At 44.7% G+C, this 19,276-nt stretch overlaps 1 protein-coding gene across 1 annotated transcript in view; it reads right to left on the bottom strand.

The window, feature by feature from the left end:
* Positions 1 to 6,014: 6,014 nt before the first annotated feature.
* BEAN1 (brain expressed, associated with NEDD4, 1) overlaps positions 6,015 to 19,276 on the bottom strand; it is a 47,684-nt gene continuing 34,422 nt past the window's right edge. The window contains exon 4 of the mRNA XM_015422369.1: positions 6,015 to 6,366. Within this exon, the coding sequence (XP_015277855.1) occupies positions 6,015 to 6,366 (352 nt within the window). The remainder of the gene's footprint in view (positions 6,367 to 19,276) is intronic.

The following is a 19,276-nucleotide window of genomic DNA, read 5'->3' as shown; positions in this document are numbered from 1 at the left end:
CCCTTCAGAAACCATACACCAAGAAAGGGTGCTAATTCTAAATGGCATTACGGAGATCTGTAACTGCCTTTGCAACGGATGGCGATTCTGCCACAATAGACCAGTGTGGAACCACCTCAGATAACGATAAATGCACATTTCCCACTTGCTACCAAACATTTCGAGGTTATAGGGAGCCCCCCCCCTCCTTTGAAACTGTAAATAAATCAACACTATGCAACCGAACCACAAGTTTACAAGTGCCAGTCAACCGGAAAGGAAACACATACAAACCAAACATCAGGAACTGCCATTTGGTGCACACATGATAAAATCAATCAACAGCAGTGATTTGTGTATTATGTTTTTTACTAAAAGTTTTTCTCAGCAACATCTTTAAAATTAGAAAGTGGGGGAAAGAATAAAGTAGACATGCCATTTATTACAAATCATTACATGTTCGGCGGGGGGGGGGGAATCTTGATTTCTGGAATGGATGGAGCAGATCCTGATTTCTGAGTAATGCGACATTTTTATTTATCATGTGATAAAAAATAATCTCCAGTAAAAAATATTCAAATTGCACAATGGGTAATGGAATGTTTTGAATGGATCTTATTGCTGTTTCCAAGCTAATGCTTGCAGCACAGTACATTCGTCTGTGCCACCCTAAGCAATTTGTTTGATTTGGTTTGAAGAACGTTCCTGCCAACCCTCCAGATGGGGGCTGGAATGCCTCCAGAATTACAACCAATCTCCATGCCACAAAAAACAGTTCCCCTTGGAGAAAACAGCTGCTTTGGAGGGTGGACTTTATGGCACTGTACTCCAAGATCTCTCCTTTCCCCAAATCCCATCCTCCTCCCTCAAGTCTCCAGGAGTTCCCCAACCCATGCAACGGTCACTTCCAGATTAAATTATTGTAATTCTCTCTACGTGGGGCTGCCCTTGATTCTGCTCCAGAAACTGCAGCTGGTGCAGAACACAGCAGTAGGAGTACTGAGGTCACTGCCTGTGTGGGCCCACATCTGCCTGGTGCCGCGCGAACTGCACTGGCTGCCTATTGAGTACCAGATCCATTTCAAGGTGTTGGTGCTTACCTTTAAAGCCCTATACGACCAGGGGCCTGCATATCTGTGAGACCGCCTCTCCCTCTATGAGCCCCGAAGGGCTTTATGATCTGCCAATCAACATCTTCTGGTGGCCCCTGGCCCCAGGGATGTCCGTCTCGCCTCGATTAGGGCCGGGGCTTTCTCGGCCCTGGCCCCTACCTTGTGGAATCAGCTCCCATACGAGATCAGGGCCCTGCGGGACCTTTTACAGTTTCACAGGGCCTGCAAGACGGAGCTCTTCCACCAGGCTTTTAACTAGTGTGACGGACGTTCCTCCGTCTTTACTGGGCGTCCCCTCAGCGGGTCAGAAGTGTATACAAGGTTTTAATTTCAATGACAACGGCACCGGATGAAGCTTACTGTGGTATTTTACTAGTGTTTTAGTTGTGTTAATTTTGTATATTGTATTTTTATCAAATCTGATGTAACCCGCCCTGAGCCTGCCATGTGGGGAGGGCGGGATATGTTGAATAAAATAAATAAATAAATACCCAGAGTTGCAACCCTAATATAAGAACATGTTCAGAAATATATGTTCACCACTTTATCATGTGATATAGATTACCAGAATATGTATGCTCTGATCTGCTGATCTGGTTCCCTTCAACCTTGGATCGAAACTTTCCAGTACTTAAGAAATGTGCAAATTATTTCAGAATCTTAAGTGTACAAAAATATACGGGTGTTTTTCTTCTAGCACATGATGACGACTGGTGTATGTGAACAAACGACGACACAGTGTGGATGAACCACTGTAGACAGAACATGTATATCTCATGACTCCAAAGGCAAAGCTTTTCAGTGGAGTGGTTTCAAGACAATGGGAAGGAATTCTTCCGCTAGCAGAATAATGTGAAAGGTAGATCCTATGTATAAACTATCGGTGACTGACCAGGGAAGAGGTCTTGATGTCACGGGGGTAGTAATGAAAACAGTGAGAAAAGGCTGATTCCATGCTAGTGATTATTAGGAAGGACTGAAAATGAAATGGCCCTTATTGTAATGCCTTTGTATAGCTACATAGAATGGTCATAGTTCTGGGTTGCCTCACCTCAAAAAGGATGGACAGAACTGGGGCTCAGTGGTAGAACATTTGCTTTGCATGCAGAAGGTCTCAAGATTCAATCCCTGGCATCTCCAGCTAACAGGATCAATTCACAGCTGATGTGAAAGATCTCTGTTTGGAGACCCTGGAGAGACATTGCCAGATAGACAATATTGACCTTGATAGGCAATAGATATAAGATAGACAAAAGGAATCTGTAAATGACTTGTCACTTAACAAGGGCTGTGATCAACGCCACTAATTTAGCTGGCTCCACCAGGGGATTAAACAAATTTATGGAACATAGGTACACCAAAGTTTGTTAGCTGTGATGGCTGGCTAGAACTTTCATGTTTACAGGCAGTGTACCTTCAGATGCCAGTTGCTAGGGGCTATGACTTCTGTGTTCCTGCAGTGGGCTTTTCATCGGGTTGGTCACTGTGTGAAACAGGATGCTGGACTAGAGAGCCCATTGGTCTGTTCTAGACGGGCTTATGTATTTGTGATCTAATCATGCAACTTCTGCTGTGAATAAACGTGTATAATTTCCTAGGTACAAATCAGAATTTTAAAAACTTAATCTCATAAAGCAAAAATACTGTTATTGACACCAGTTGTAAGATGGATGAGTCTCTTGAAGAGAATTCTATGGGTGTCTTATAATTTGGCTTTTTAGCAATAGCAAATTATTTACTATAATCATCATCCCCTCAAGGAGTAATTACACACTTGTCCTTCCAAAGAGATGTTAAACTGGGCCTTTTCTGTACACATCTGGCAACTGTATATGCAAACTGCAAGCTATTTTGTACTGAAAGCATTTCAGACGGAAAATATTAATAAACTGGGCAGCAGCCATATTTACTACATGACTGAAACCAGTGGAAGAGATTGTGATACTTACTGTACCACATTAAAAATGTGCCTTCCTATTAAGAAATCCCCAGTTGTTATTACCCGAATGGATACCTTCCAAAGCTGATGCTTTCATTTGTTAACATTTCAAGCATTAAATAAAAGTTTAGAATGAATAATAAACACAGGGTAAAACTTTTGAATTACACAGAACTCTTCAGCTGGCAGGGAAGCAAATTCTGTGTAACTTGAAAGCTGGCACACTTGTGACACCAAGGGCCATTGGTCTAACAAAAGAGATCGACTTATATTTATTCTCTCTCCTCAATGGTAATAGGATTATTAACTAAACAATAAAACAATGTCAGGAATGTAATCTGTGGTGCGAGTTAACAACATTTTAGATCGTAAATCTAACAAATCCTGCTTTTGGGGGAAAAAATTCTCAACAGAAACAGGATGAAGGAAGAATGAAAAGAAAATGGATAGTGGGGAACATATACATGGGACCTGCTAATCATCAGATCTCCATTCTCACCTCACGGCAGTCTCCTCACATTTCCTACATTTGTTAAATTCTTTCCATGCTGAATTGCCTGCTGAAAAACTCCTACTTGTCTGCTCTGAAACATTTGTGTGTTGCAAAGGATTCTGGGGAATGGTATACAATGCACTGTTGGCTTATGCAGGATGCAAATTACGCCGGCTAGGACATACCATCATTCCCTAGAGCACACTTTATACTGGGATCCTCACCCTTGTCAAGCCTGTGAACACCTTTGGAATTTTGAGAAAGGGAAGTGGAGACCACCATAAAATGGCTGCCAGGTGAGGCAAGGCCCATCACAAAATGGCATGTAACAATAATAACAAATAGTACCTGTGAAGGTCCAGTGTGGTATAGCGCTTAACTAGGACTATAGAAACCCAGGCTCAAATCCTCACTCCCATGAATCTTTGCTTTCGTAATCCATGCTTCTGTAGCACCGTGGCTGGACTGCTGTAAGACAATTTACATTCGGCTGCCCTTGAAGACAACTGAAAACTACAACTAGTTCAGAATGTGGCAGCCTGATTACAGTTAATTGTCGGGAACAGATCACACTTATTTTAAGGAATCTACAACTGGCTGCCTATGTTCAAGTTCAGTTCAAGGTGGTGATGGTAACCTTTAAAGCCTTTCATGACCTGAGACCCATATACCCGAAGACCTGTCTTTCCCCATATGTCCCTATGCACTAACTATGGTCTGCTTAGAGACCAGCCTGCCCAGACCTGGATAGCACAGGCTAGCCTGATCTCTTCAGATGTTGAAGCTAAGTAGGGTCGGTCCTGGGTATTTGGATGGGTGACCGCCAAGGAATACCAGGGGCGTGATGCAGAGGCAGGCAATGGCAAACCACCTCTGAAACGTCTCTTGCCTTAAAAACAAGTCTAGCTCGCCACCTAGTGGTGCATAACACTAAAAGAGCTAGAACTTCTGGCTGTCAGACAATCTTCGGATCTCTTGGCTATACTACACACACTGCCATAAGATAACTATATGGTCTACTGGATGCAGTCTTTCAGTTGTTCCTCCCACTTAAGGTGGTCCACTTGGCATCTTCCGGAGTCCTTCTGTCTCCACAATGGCTCCCAGTTTGTGGAACAGGATCCCTGAGGGGGTGAAAAAGTTTTCAGGAGGCACTGTAAGATCATTTTATTTGCAAGAGTTTTTAACAGGGTTTATCCTGAAGGCTGACCTCGATAACTTGATCTCGTCAGATCTCAGAAGCTAAGCCGGGTCGACCCTGGTTAGTATGGATGGGAGACTGCCAAGGACTACCAGGGTCACTATCCAGAGGCAGGCGATAGCAGACCACCTCTGAATGTCTCTTGCCTTGAAAACCCAATGGAGTCCCCATAAGTCCGCTGTGACTTGATGGCTCTTTCTACCACCACCACCATGCTGCAGGCATTTTCTTGGGAGGGGGTCAGTGAAGTTTGATGGTATTTTGTATGTTTTTAATTCCTGCAATTGTAAGCTGTCTTGAGCCACAATTCCCTTGTGGCTCAAGACAGTTTACAATCGCAGAAATTGCAGAGTACAAATATTTGAACGTGTAAATAAAATAGAATGGAACTTACTGGGTGTCCCTGGGCTAGGCACTCTCTCTCAGCCTAACAAACCTCACAGGGCTGTTGTGAGGATAAAATGGAAAGAATCATGTACAACATTTTGATATTCCTCATTGAAGACGGGGTGGGATTAAAACACAGTGGACAGAAATATTCCTAAACAGTAGATACAGGTTTGATCCCCAATATACGGGACAAACTTTTTAGTGTACAGTTTTGGGTGCGGGCTTGGATTTAAATCCAAGTTAAGCCAGTTAATAATAACTGAGTGGGGAACGTCCTTTCTAACCTTCAGTTCTCTATCTGTAAAATGGGACTAATTCTGATGTACCCTTTTTTTGGACAGGAAAAACATGCAAGCCAATGTTTATACAAACCTGGAGCTGAGGTATACATCTAAATGAATACCTTTTTCAAATGTTGCAAACGATCGAATCCTTCCTCATGACTAAGTGATCAAGCATCAACTTAATGGTGCTTACAAATATGGAAGCAAGCCCCTCTATCTCCCTTCCCTTTTGTTCTAAGACATGCAAAGTACCGTATCAGAACTGACAACTAGGTTCGACCATACAACACCAATCTAGACTAAGAGCAGTTTAGCTGGAGGCGCTTTCAAATGTTACGGAGAGGCCAACGTACCATCTGAGCCGTTGCTTTCAGCATTTTACATTTTGTGGAACAATTCAAAACCCAAAGATTAGTGTGCAGGTAAATTTTCACAATGTCCTGTTTAAAAAACAATCCCCCCCCCACCCCAAAACAAACCTCATCCCAAAATAATCCCATTCTAGCCCTGTTAAAAGTAGAAAAGAGTTTTGTAGAGTACCCGGATGGGTTAATCTCGTTCTGTGTTCTTGCCCTTCCTTCCGCTTGAAGGATCCCTTCAGAAGCCTCATTTCCTTTTACATTATTCTGTTGCAAAGGTTCTGGTAGTCATCTCTAGAATTTTTCACTACTTCCAGCGGGACTAAAGGAATAGGGATGTTTTGTTCGCCTACAACTGTCTCATAGGGAGGGGCGGCCTCCATTGTAAATGACGATGACGAGGAAATGGAAGAGATTGGCTGCTGAGGGTTTTGCAGTCCAAACCTGCACCCAGCAGCCTGTTCCGTAGTCCCAGGAGTTGCTTCCTCTTCCAAAGGAATGTTTATTGCCAAGTCACTCCTTCGATAAGGGTCTGTCAGGGAGTAAGGTGGAGGGTCATCTGTAGGAACGTAAATTTGGGCTGCTCCTGGTCCCACACACTCATCATAACTGAAAAGAAATCAAGATTCCTGTTAAATGTGCTGCAAAAACAGAATCATGCATTGTGTGCGTTGATGTGGGGGGTGGCAGATAGAAAGGAATGCTTCGGGCAGTGCAAAATCTTGTGGTACATCTGTAAAGAGGCTGGTCACAAGAATGCAATGGATTTGATCCTCTCAGTTTTTCTGCAGGTTTAAAGAGGGAAGTGGGGTCCATACACCTCCAAAAAGGATCATGGAACCTGTGTGGCATGTGAGCAGAAGTGAGGCGAGGTGAGGCAAGAGCAAGTAGAAAAGCTGGCAGGATCCAACCCATTATTTCAGTGTCCTGGGCCTAGTATAGCTTAGAGACCAATCTTTCCCACATGAATTTCCCCATTCCCTCAGATCAAGTGTGAGCTCTGCTCTTTGTACCTCTGATTCCTGAGGTAAAGTCTTTCTGTTGGCTCTCCTGCTTAAAGTTCTCAATGCCCTAGGAACAGAGTATTGGATGAAGCCCTTTCTCTTGTATGAATCATTGTGTTCTTCTGGGTCTAGAGATGAATCTCTGTTCTATGTTCCTTTGATTCCTGTTAACTGCTTATGACTTCTAAAGCCTTTAATGGCCTGGCTCCAAACTGCCTTCTGCGATGTGAACTTTCCTTTTCACTAACATCTCGGCATGAGACCCTGTGCTTTGATTTGTGAGGTAAAATCTGTCCACATACAGATCAGGAAAGACCTTTTTTGTGTGGTTCCTATCCTATGGACCAGCCACCTTGTGGAAAGTCTTCTCAGCACTATCACTGAGCACCATTTTGTCAAATGGTGAAGATCTTTTTATTAACAAAGGGCCCTCCCTCAACCCTGAGCACACACCCACCTAGCCTCAGTTAATGGAGGCATTATTCCCTCACAGGAGAATTTATGGACTATCGTCTTCAGACACATTTGTGTTGTCTTTCCAGCAACAAACCAACACTTTTATTTGCACAGACGTTTAGCAGTTGAACTATTTGTAGTTTTTGCCAAACTGCTGTCTTTTTTTAACTTCTGGTACATGTTGCTTATTGTTTTGCGTTTTCATGGCATTTTTGTGTTTTCGAAGGATTCTTTTCCATACTGGAGGCTGATGCCGGAAGCTTGGGGGTAGAAAGTCTTTAAAACAATTTTTAAAAAGGCAAGAAATATAACATTCAAGATTAGAGGCAGCTCTCAGAAACCTTCAAGAAACCCCAAGACTAGAGCACTCTTCCAGTATTAGATGACACACTGAAAGTAGCTATTGTTCGGTGTATGGAAAGTCTTTGGTGTATGGAAGACTTTCCATACTGACAGGGCAACCACCAATACACAGTACAGCTAACTGTATACTGAGTATAACTAACTGTATATTGAGATGACTTATCCATAGTGACCTGTGAAAAAGCAGTGTTAAAGATTTAAAAGTAAAAAAATTAAGCAAACAAAAGCCTGGGATCCAGATCCTAGAGTGCAAAGATTTGGACATAAATCTCACTGATTCTGATGCAATTTATCTTGAGAAAGTAGTTTAGAGGATGTGGTATGGTATAGTATAGTTCAATCTCATCAGATCTTGGAGGCTAAGCAAGATCAGTACTTGGATGAGTGACCAAGAAGGAAGACTTTGCAGAGGAAACCAACCAATGGCAAACCAACTCTGCTTCTCACTTGCCTGGAAAGCGCTTGCTCGGGTTGCCATGTGTGGGATGGGACTTGGTGGCACTTACACACACACACACACATTGTTTAGGCTTGTAATCCTAGTTGGTAAATAATAGACAAGGCATTCTGATTCATTTCTGCTCGCCACCCTGAGGCTAATGTGGAATTAATGTTCTCTGAACATATACCTGTTTCAGCCCTGGCAGCTAAGGGTTCTGCTTCATTGATTTCTAATGTGCAATTAAGACTGTGAGTATTATCTCTGCATCTGGAGGACTCTGGGAGGCAGTGAGAAATAGGTTGTGTTCCTGTAGCTGAAAACAGTATTAGGGAGATCTCCTAAAGAAAGACGGAGAGGTGTGCTGAAGCATATGCAAAGTTTTTGCAACATAATAAAGGAGAGAGAGAGGACATCATCCACAAGTACGGGTTATGTCCAGTGTTCCCTCTAAGCTGAGTTAGTGTGAGCTAGCTCACAGTTCTTTAGCCTCCGGCTCACACATTTTTGTCTCAGCTCAGGAAGGATGGCTCCAGAGCAAACTAATTTCTGCAGTAGCCAAATCACTGGCTCACAACTTTAATGTCAGTAGCTCACAAAGTAGAATTTTTGCTCACAAGACTCCACAGCAGAGAGGGAACATTGGCTTATGTCCAGACTAAATTGTCAGTTTCCACAGATTCTCCCTTCCTGTTGGGAGACCCTCCCTATGCCGTTCCTCAGGGACCCCTGTCTCCCAGGAGTAGCATTTCAAGGAGATGAGTGGGCTGCGGTGGAAGCGGGGAGGCAGGGAAGTTCCATTCCAGTGATGGGAAATTTAGTCTGGATCCAACCCAATGAACCTCTCCCCAAAACGGTACTGTGAAATTCTCTAAGAATAACCAGCAATGTCACTTTCAATCTTTGATTATGAACATCTTGATCAGGTTGGATCCAACCCACTTTTTCCACTCCATCTCCTCCAGTTCACCTCCTTACTACAGCCCTCATTCCACATGGCTTTTGTCGATGCAGGTCCCATGATTCTCAGCCCAGCCCTTTTAGTGTGGTCGAAGGGCGCCCTTCCTCTCTTTTTCACCAGCGGAAAAACCGGTTGGATCCAACCCATCGTAATTTGCAACAATAATCTGAATGCACCATGTACAGAATTCTGAATCTTAACCAGAGGAATGCTCTCTTTGTGATGTGCATTCCTTTGTATTCTTCCCACTACATGTGACTGGAATGGTAGATTAAATGTTCATTAAAATTTTTATAGCAATTATAAAAAAAAGAGAGGCTTTTTTAAAACAAACAAACAAACACAACTGTCTTGCTTTATATAATGTATGTGTGTGACAGGGAGGAAGGGTGGTGTGTGTCAGAATTTTTGCTTCCAAAATAGACACAAGGGGCCAAGACACAACAGACTCCCGCCCCCCGAATCTCTGAGGCTCAGTAGGCAAAACGGTTTTGTATTATGAGCCAGCAATAAATCACCTTTAGAATATTTGTCACATGTCAGTAGAGGGGCTATTAAGTAGGGATTGTTGCTCTGGAAACACAGAAGAGCTTATTTAACAGGCTGTCAGTCATAGATCTATGCATTGATATACGTATTTATTTAAAAGATTAATATCCCACATTCTGCAGAATCCACTCAAAGTGGCTAGCGACTAGGTTGCCAACTCTGGGTTGGGAAATTCCTGGAGATTTGATGGTGGAGCCTAGATTGGAGTGTTTGAGGAACAGGGGAGTTCAGTAGGGATATTATGACACAGAACCCACCCTCTGAAGCTGCCATTTTATCCAGGGGAACTGATCTCTTTAGACTGGAGATCAGTTGTAATTCTAGGAGATCACCAGGCCCCACCTGGAGGTTGGCAACAGACAGACAGACAACCTTTATTGGCATGTAAGAGATAAGATAACATTAAAATTTAGAAATACATCAAAGATTTGGCTGTCGAACAGCCAACAAAAAAGAACTGATCAATTAATAGTTTCCCTGGTTCGAACAAAACAAGCAACATTAAAAGTTATAGAAGTGTTTTGCCCGTAGAGTAGCAACTGGACCTTGATACTCTCAGGAAGACCACGCCATGTAAAAAGAAGGGTGTCCAGAAATTTTCCTCGAATCTTAGTATAAAATGGGCAATTTAAAAGAACATGGGAAATGGATTCAATAGCACCCTGACTGCAGGGGCATTGCCTACGTTCAGAGGGGATTTTTTGGCGTCTTCCAGAGAAGATGGCCGATGGCAATATGCTAAATCTGGCTAACATAAATGCCCTTCTTTGATGGTGATCAGTTAGAGAACAAAAATAAGTAGCTGTCTGGCCCAGTGTCTGGGATAATCCCAGATGAACTGGGGAACAGGTTTTCCTGGCTGCCTCATTCAGGCACTGAAATTGAATATCTAGAAGCCTGCGTTTAATTGTATAAAATATTGTGGAGGCAGATGATAAGTAAAGCGAGTCTAGATGTATTCCTAAGGACCTAATTTTTTTTGGACTAATTTCAGCCAATTAGGTTCATAATGATCTGTCAGCATTAAAAAGGTAAAGGAATTCGGGTCAGGATTAAATAGAAGGTGCAGCCAGAATTTGATGGTCAGAAGCCAGGCCCGAGTTTCCAGCAGCATCTGGCCAGTTTCAAGACAGATCGCAGTGTATGGGACACAATTAGGGAGTCCAAGGGTTTTCCGCAAAAAAAAAAAAAAAGGATTGTAGACCCTCTGCTGATTGGTTAATTGCGCTTATCCAAATGGGAGCACCATATAGAAATTGTGAACTAGATTTCGCATTGAAGGCTTTTAAGGCCATTGGGACATATCTATTGCCTCTCAAGTAGAAAAAGCGGGCGATGGCCTCAGCACTGTTTCTTGCTACAGTAGTAGCACATTTGCGGTGAGTAACCCAGCTCCCATTGTAGTAGAAATTGATCCCCAAGTATTTAAATGATTTTACCTACTCAATGGGATTTCACTGGATTGTCCATGTGAACTGTTTCCAGGATTTGGAAAAAACTAGGATCATTGTTTCCCCATAATTCAAAGTTAACCGGTTGTTGTTACAGTAGGTCAAGCATTGGTGTAGAAGATGCCTCAGTCCGATTTGAGAATATGAGAGTAAAACGGCATCATCTGCATATAAAAGAACTGGGATATGGTGTTGGCCAGTTTTGGGAACATGTCCATCAATTTCGAACAATGATGGATGAAGCCAGGTCGTTTAGAAACAAATTAAAAAGTAAAGGGGCAAGGATGCAACCCTGTTTTACAACTTTGCGAATAGGGATTTTGGGGGTTAGATTTCCCTGTAGATTGAATTTAACCTGACAACTGGTATGTGTATATAGTTTTTTTATTAAAAAAAGCAGTCTGGGATCTATATTCATTCTAGCCATCTTGTCCCATAAGAGGTCTCTTGGGATTGAATCAAATGCCGCCTTAAGGTCTAAAAAGGCAGCGGAAAGCTTATTGCTTGGTTTCCCACTGTATTTAGTAACAAGGTGTGATAGTACTGCACAGTGGTCCAGAGTGGATTTCCGCGATGAAACCCTATTTGTTCTGGTCCTAGAATGTTATGGTCAGTCATCCATCCATCTAGTTTAATTAGAAGGTGTTTGGCATAAAGTTTGCCAGAGGTTGGCAACATACTACCAACAGAAAAAAACACAACTTAAAAATTTAAAAAAGCATCCACGAAAATAACTCAAGAAATAAAACAACCTAAAACCAGCAGCCATAAAAACATTAAAACAGCTTCCAGTAGCATAAAATTAGCATAAATGCAGACACAAAAGCAGGGCAAGAAGATATAAAACAACTAGGTAGGTGGATTTTATTGCCCATGGCCAAAGAATGTCACAAGATGAAATAATATCTGCCATCCCTGGCATGGTATCTGTTGTACAGCTCCAGCTCCCCAAATTACTATAAGTGATTGAGCCCCTTTAAAAATATGCATTGCAAACTATAGTTAATTTATGAGCGATACTATGCTAAGCAAGTAGTAAGGCAGAAAGAGAGAGAGAGAGAGAGCAAGAGAGCGCTTTTTATCTAGAACCATTCGATGGAAAAGATGTATACCAGTCTCCAGTTCTAAGCATAGTCTGAAATTCAGGCTACAACTGCTTAATTTGCAAATCAATGTTTCCAGAAGGTTTATATGCCTAGCCAAGTTGTCAAGGGACACACTTTCTTACTTAAAATTACTGTGCAGTCCTTACGGTGCTTAGAAGATGTCTCATCCTATTGATTGCATTGACTTATGCTGTGTAATCCACCTTGAGTCTCAACTGAGAAAGAGGAAGAATGTGCAGTTGAGTTACAACTGACTCACAGTTATCCCCACCAACTATGGGGTATTTAAGGCAAGAGATAAGCAGAGGTCGTTTGCTATGGCCTTCCTCCACAAAGCAATCCCAGTCTCCCTTGGTGGTGTCTCATCCCCGAACTGACTATGCTCAACCTTGCTCAGCTCCCAAGCCCTGATGAGCTCGGGCCAAACTGGGCTATTCAGGCTGCTAAAGTGCGAACAGCAGACTATAAATAATAAAGAACTCCTAAACAATCCAATGGATTCAGAAGGGTATAACTCTACTTAGGACTGCACTGTGAAGGCCCATCTTTCTGGAATGACTAGTATTTGGAGAAAAGGCAAGCAAGATCCCAAGGATCCACAATAACAAGGAGAGACGGAGCTCTCTGGGTTAACTCACAGTACTATCCTCTGCACAGTTTCAGCTCACCGAAGTCAATAGGCTGAGACTGGAGTAACCCTACAGAGGACTGCACTCTCAGAGCCCTGTAACCAAACCAACATGGTCAGTCTTGTGATCTTGTAACAGGCAGAGGTCTATTTGGGGGGATCGCCGGGGATCGCCGTTCCCCCGGGTGAGGTGCGGGGAGGCGGGGCACACGATGAAGCCCCACCCCCTGCTTCCGGCCGCCCCGCTTCTGGCCCTCATTCAGCCAGGAGGAGGCAGGAGAAGAGGGAGGGTAAGTTGCTTCCTCCCTGCCTCTCCCCACCCCTGCCTGCCTGGGGCCAGGGAGGGCCTTGGCGGGGCTTCCTCACACTCCCGCTGGACTTGCAGGTCCACCGCCGGGCCTTATGACACACTTCCGGTGATGTCAGGGGGTGTGGCATATGCTAATGAGTTATGCTAATGAGGTCCCCTAGCTCTTTTTCTACGAAACGAACCCTGGTAACAGATATTATCGAAACCATTCTTCCTCTCTGTATTTGGCCTGGATTTTTAGAAGACTATTTTGTTGTGTGTTTTGGTGACAACTGTTGTCTGCTCCTAAGACTCCAGGAGGAACAGCACAGTGAAAATCGGAAGTTCTTTCACATATGCTTAAGACTTGTCAGTTCCGGGTTGGGAAATATGTGGAGATTCTGGGGGTGGAATCTGGGGAAGGCAGGGTTTGGGGAGGGACCTCCGTGAGCTAGAGTCCACCTTCCAAAGGGGCCATTTTCTCCAGGTGAATTGATGTCTGTTGCCTGGAGAGCAGCTGTAATCCGAGGAGATCTCCACCCACCACTTGGAGGTTGGCAACTACATCTTCTGGTTGCAGACTGCAGATTTTCTGATGATGGAGTCTGGGCTTTGGGATTCTGGATGGGTTTTATGCCACAGGCGTGATTAGGATCCTGGCAGAAGCGTCTCATTGCACTTCTAACAGACAGCTTGGAATTCTGCGACTCGCCCAACGGTGGGCAAATGTGCCCCTGGAAACGTTTTTAAGTGCATGAAATAGTCGACGAAGTGCTGTCAACTGTCATCTGGACACTTTCGCTTTGTGTCTCTCACTTTTTTTAAAAAAATACCCTCATGTGTCAAATCAATCCGACACGCTTGCCGGGAGCTCAGATCTACGAGAAAGCTATTAATTCACCTAGAAGACATTTATGGATATCACCCCCATCTAGTTAGGGTTGTCAAGACAAATTGACTGCATGGGCTCCACTGGACTGCCTGGTGAGCACGGCAAGACTGTAGCAAAGAAGAAGAAGTAGTAAAAATCAAACCACCCAAATGAGGACGGTAGCAATTTCCTTAAATCTAGTGTGAGAACCGATTAGGAATGCAGATAATCAAATTGAGTCCTAAATGAGATTTCTGCAGCTCATACATCAAAGCAATTAAATTATTAACACCCCCAAGGCATCTTTCATAAATTAATTTCCCAATTAGGATTTTATATAAATAGTATTTCTGCCCTGGGTATCTTTCAGGAGGAAGGGAAAAAAAAACAGATGCATCCTGCAGGCTGCTGGATAATGATGAGGCCTCTGGAGGGCAAAACCTCCCGCGGTGACCCTGCTCTTGATTCTGGCGGCTGCTCTGCTCAGGCCTAAACGACTTGCGATAGTGAACTTCCGAGACTGGAGGTCTCGCCGTACAATCAGCGCCAAAAGCAGTAACGAAGCAGTGGTGGCGACGGGGAAAGTGTGGGTCTGAGTCATGGAGCTGGGGAAGTGGGGGAGAGTAAGATTTCCCGAAGACTGACATTGCCCTGGCTTAGGACACCTAAAATCTAACCACAATTTATTGTGACACCTGATTAGGGCTTGTTTCTTGCTCTCCAACCAGGATTCTAATCCAGGATTCCAGGCACGTCCATCATTTCTGAACGCATCCTGAACATGAAAAAAACAGGGGAAGTAATAATCCCAGTGGCGTAGCCACATTAGCCTTTGATGGCAAAAATTACATAGGAGTCCAGTAGCCTCTTAAAGACCAACAAAATGTATTTCAGAACGAGCTTTGGTGAGTCAAGACTAGACTAGACGTGGTGGTGTCCTCATGTTTGCCACGGGAACGCTGCCACCATTTAAAATCAGTTTTAAATGATGATGGTGTCCCTGCGGCAGACAAGAAGATGCCTTTGAACATATGAAGCTGCCTTATACTGAATCAGACCATCAGTCCATCAAGGTCAGTATTGTCTACTCAGACTGGCAGCGGCTCTCCGGGGTCTCAGGCGGAGGTCTTTCACATCACCTCCTACCTGGTCCTTTCAACTGGAGACGCTGGGGATTGAACCTGGGACCTTCTGCATACAAAGCAGATGCTCTTCTACTGAGCCACAGCCCCTCAGTCTGTCCCTCAGAGCTCACTTCAACAAATGCGCAGAAGTGGACATCCATCAGGCCTGGTTAAATAACTAGCGCGGGTGTGTGTGCGTGCTACAAAGAGTAAATATGATTTTTTTTAACATGAAAAGTCTTCCTTCCTGCAGAAACCACAAATAAATGTTGGACGAATCAGCTGTGTACAATATTTGATTTTGTAGAAGGAGAGGAAAAAGTTAAAAACGGATCTTTCTTTTATTCATCTTGGCTTGTGTTGAGTGAAGAAACAAAGTTCATTGAAGAATTCAAACTGTCGAGGTTAGGCAGCAAATGGGCCCTCATCACAGGACTCCCACCGAAAATACATTTGTTCGGATCCACAGTTCATAATTGATCACAGCGATTAATCCATTTCTCATGCAGCTCTATGAATAAAAACTGTTCAGCCCTACTTTTATGTTTTTCTTGCCTACCTGTGCATAAGAAAATGTGGCAGGTAACACAAGCATCCAGCATTCCACAAACCGTAAAGACCCCCTTAAGCCACAGGAGATTAAGAGCTGCGCATTCAAGTTGCCACCCTCAGAAACGATTACAAAAATAATTCCTCACTCGTCTCTCCTACCAGTTCTTCTGACACAATGCTCTCCTCCATGGGAGTGCTTTGGGAAATTATTCCTGCAGAGATGCTCGTGTGGAAAATGGCATATTAGAATTAAAACTCTACATAGTTTTGACTTTAGGAACAGGGGGGAAAAATTCCAAGGAGCTATCATTAGTCTATCCGAAAAGAATTGCACGTAGCTCGGCAATACCAGGGAGACAAAAATCTAGGCATACAATCCAAGGCTGCTTTGCTTTGAGCTTGCATGCACAGCCGACGTTTGGGGGGGGGGAGATGTCTGCAGTGCTGTTCATCTGAGGCCCTGCTCTAGACACAGAACAGAATGAGGTGAGGAGGGAGGAGGGACCTGAATTACTTCAGATAGAAGGTGAGGGAGACCGACAGACTCTCTTGCAAATGAAAAAAATGTATACGTCAAAATGAAAGATTCTGGCCTAGCTCTTTGCATGCTGTGTGCTAGTTTTTCCACGCACAGGGATTAATGAACGTAGGGGATTTTTTAAAAAACGTAATCCCCTCTCCTGCAGTCTGAAGTGGTACTGTCTGTTCTGCCGCCTCAATTTCTGCTCTATGGCTAGAGTTGCCAACCTCCGGGTGGCAGCTGGAGATCTCCTGGAATTACAAATGATCTCCAGGCAACAGAGGTCAGTTCACCTGGAGAAAAAGGCCACTTTGGAAGGTGGACTCTGGCATCATACCCTGCCAAAGTCCCTCCCATCTCCAAACCCCGCCCTCCTTAGGCTCCACCCTCCAAACTTCCAGGTATTTCCCAACCTGGAGTTGGCAACCTTATCCATGGCTGGACCAGGCCTGAGTCCCATTCCCCCTTGAAACTAGGGTTGCCATCCTCCAGGAGGGCTCTGGAGTTCTCCTGGAACTACAACTGATCTCCAGACCACAGGGGTCAGTTCCCCTGGAAGAAAAAGCTTCAGAGGGCTGACTCTATGGCATCACATCCCCACGGAGCTCCCTCCCCTCCCCAAACCCTCCCCTCCCTCGCTACAGCCACCCCAATCTCCAGGAATCTCCTAAACCAGAGCTGGCAACACTAGGTCGAAATTGACGGATGAATCTGTAAATATGGATATGGAGGTGTATGTAGGGCCACTAACTGTGTGCAACAAAAGGTGGATCAGGGCCACAACGCAGTTATTACAACGCATGTAAAGGTAAAGGTTCCCTTGCTCAAAAGCCAGTCGAGTCCGACTCTAGGGTTGCGGTGCTCATCTCCGTTTCAAAGCCGAAGAGCCAGCACTGTCCAAAGACGTTTCCGTGGTCATGTGACCGGCATGACTAAACACCAAGGCGCACGGAACGCCGTTACCTTCCCACCGAAGTGGTCCCTATTTATCTACTTGCAATTTCTTGCTTTCGAACTGTTAGGTTGGCAGGAGCTGGAACTAGAGACGGGAGCTCACTCCGTCATGCGGCAACTCGGGTCTTGAACTGCTGAACTACTGACCTTCCACAGCCTGCAGTTCAGCGTCTTAACCCCTTGAGCCACCGCAGCTCCGTACAACACATGTAGGGAGGGACAAAACCCCCAGTGTGCATGCAAGAGATGTGCATGCTCACACAAGCTTATACCCAGAGTAAGACTTCGTTGGTCTTAAAGTTGCCACTGGACTCAGACTTTGTTTGGGTGGGACCATAATGAGCTGGTCAATTTTTCTTTAATTCTTCTTTAAACCTGAGCATATTCCTACCTATTATCTACTTGACTCCTGGAGGCTTGCTGTTGAATCCCAGAATGTGCATCAGCCTTACAGATAACATATGAACATGCACGTTAAAGAAGAGACTGGATTTATACCCCGCCCTTCACTCAAGAGTCTCAGAGCGGCTTACAAACTCCTTTCCCTTCCCCTCCCCATAACAGATGCCCTGTGAGGTAGGTGGGGCTGAGAAAGCTCTTTCAAGAACTGCTCTTTCAAGAACAGCTCTGACAGAACTATGGCTTGCCTAAGGCCCTCCAGCAGCTGCAAGTGGAGGAGTGGGGAATCAAACCCGGTTCTCCCAGTTTAGAGACTGCACACTTAACCACTACACCAAACTGGCGATCTGGGTGGCCCAGGCTATCCCGATCTCATCAGATCTTGGAAACTAAGCCAGGTTGGCCCTGGTTAGTATTTGGATGGGAGAACACAATATCCAGAGGAAGTAAACGGCACAAGTACCTCTGTTCGTCTCTTGCCTCAAAAGGCCTACAGGTTTGCCACAAGTTGGCTGCGACTTGAGGGCACTTTACAGACACAACGTAACTTCAGCTTTCAGGCAACATTGCCCAGGTGACCTTGAGACCATTTGACCTTGGAGTTACAGAAAGAGAAGCAAAGTAATGTGTGTGGGAAAAGGCGGCCTTCAATTATTCTGGTCTCCCAGACTGCTCAATTACTCTAATTCCTCAGCCTTCTTAACCCCGTTCTTCTGTCTGAGAGCTGGACGAGAGAGACCATCTATTATCCTGACATGCTGCTGTAACTACTTGTGCTTTGTAGAAGAGCAACAAATGGTAATCTGTACAAGGAAGCAGGCTGCAGCCTTCTACATTCCCCAAGGGGGCCCCGTTTCAGTTGATTCAGTGAAGAGGTACCAGCTGGTCAAGACGCCTCGGAGAGATTGGATGCAAAGAGAATTCTCATGTCCTCAAACGCCTGCGGGGAATTCAGCCTCTCCAAAAATAACCTACCTGGCTAAATAAGTAATGCTTCTCCTTCCCCTCAAAAAATAATGCTTCTCCTTCCCCCCCCTTCCCAATGTTTTTTTGCTCAAGGGTTCCCCCCCCCCCCCCAGCTCAGTCCTATTTTCCAACACCGTGCCATCTTTTCTCAGCTTCAATAAACAAATAAATAAACCCCAACTTCAAAATAAGGAAAGGAACACACAGTTCATTGCAGAGGAGCTGCCGATTTCCAAATGCTTCAGGAAGATAGCAGGGGGAGTTCATGATAAGAAACTGAATTTACCCGGTAAATAATTACTGGGGTTCCTCTCCAGAGAAAGTGAAGTGAGAGGTTTCCAGCTATTGGCGTCTACGGTGAGCCATCCACAGACCAGTGTGACGCTGCACTGTGTGGGGCTATAGTCCCCTGGCTTGCAAAATGTCTTTATGTAGTAACTCTGCCCAGCAAGATGAGCCCTTGACTGTCTGTGACCTGGAACGATGATAAAAACTGCCGGGTCAGGGCGAGATTTTGCTTGGGCAAACAAACTTACAGACTTGCAGGCCTCATTTCCTGCAGGAGCGCACCGGAGCGACGCTCCTGCAGTAAGAAGGCCAGGGGGTGGGCACATGCAGCAAGTCCCGCCCCCTGCTCCCAGCAGCCCCCCCCGCCTTTCCCGCCCGCTGGCCAACCCAGCAGAACGCTGCCGCGAGGTCCACCTCCAGGAGTAACAGAACTGTTCTGGGACTGGAATGAGAGACCACGGAGTGGAATGACAGTCCCAGGATGTAGCAGGAGTGTTCAAGGACTGGAATGAGAGGCCCCGGAGTGGAATGACAGCCCCAGGGTAGAGATGTGAAGGCCCGGAAAAAAACCGGAAAAATTCGGGAAAAAAACGTTTTTT

Source organism: Gekko japonicus, unplaced genomic scaffold, assembly GCF_001447785.1.
Source record: "Gekko japonicus isolate JY-2015 unplaced genomic scaffold, Gekko_japonicus_V1.1 scaffold951, whole genome shotgun sequence".
Taxonomy (NCBI): Eukaryota; Metazoa; Chordata; class Lepidosauria; order Squamata; family Gekkonidae; genus Gekko; species Gekko japonicus.
The sequence above is the reverse complement of the archived record's forward strand: the minus strand, read 5'-3'. Positions and strand labels throughout refer to the sequence as shown.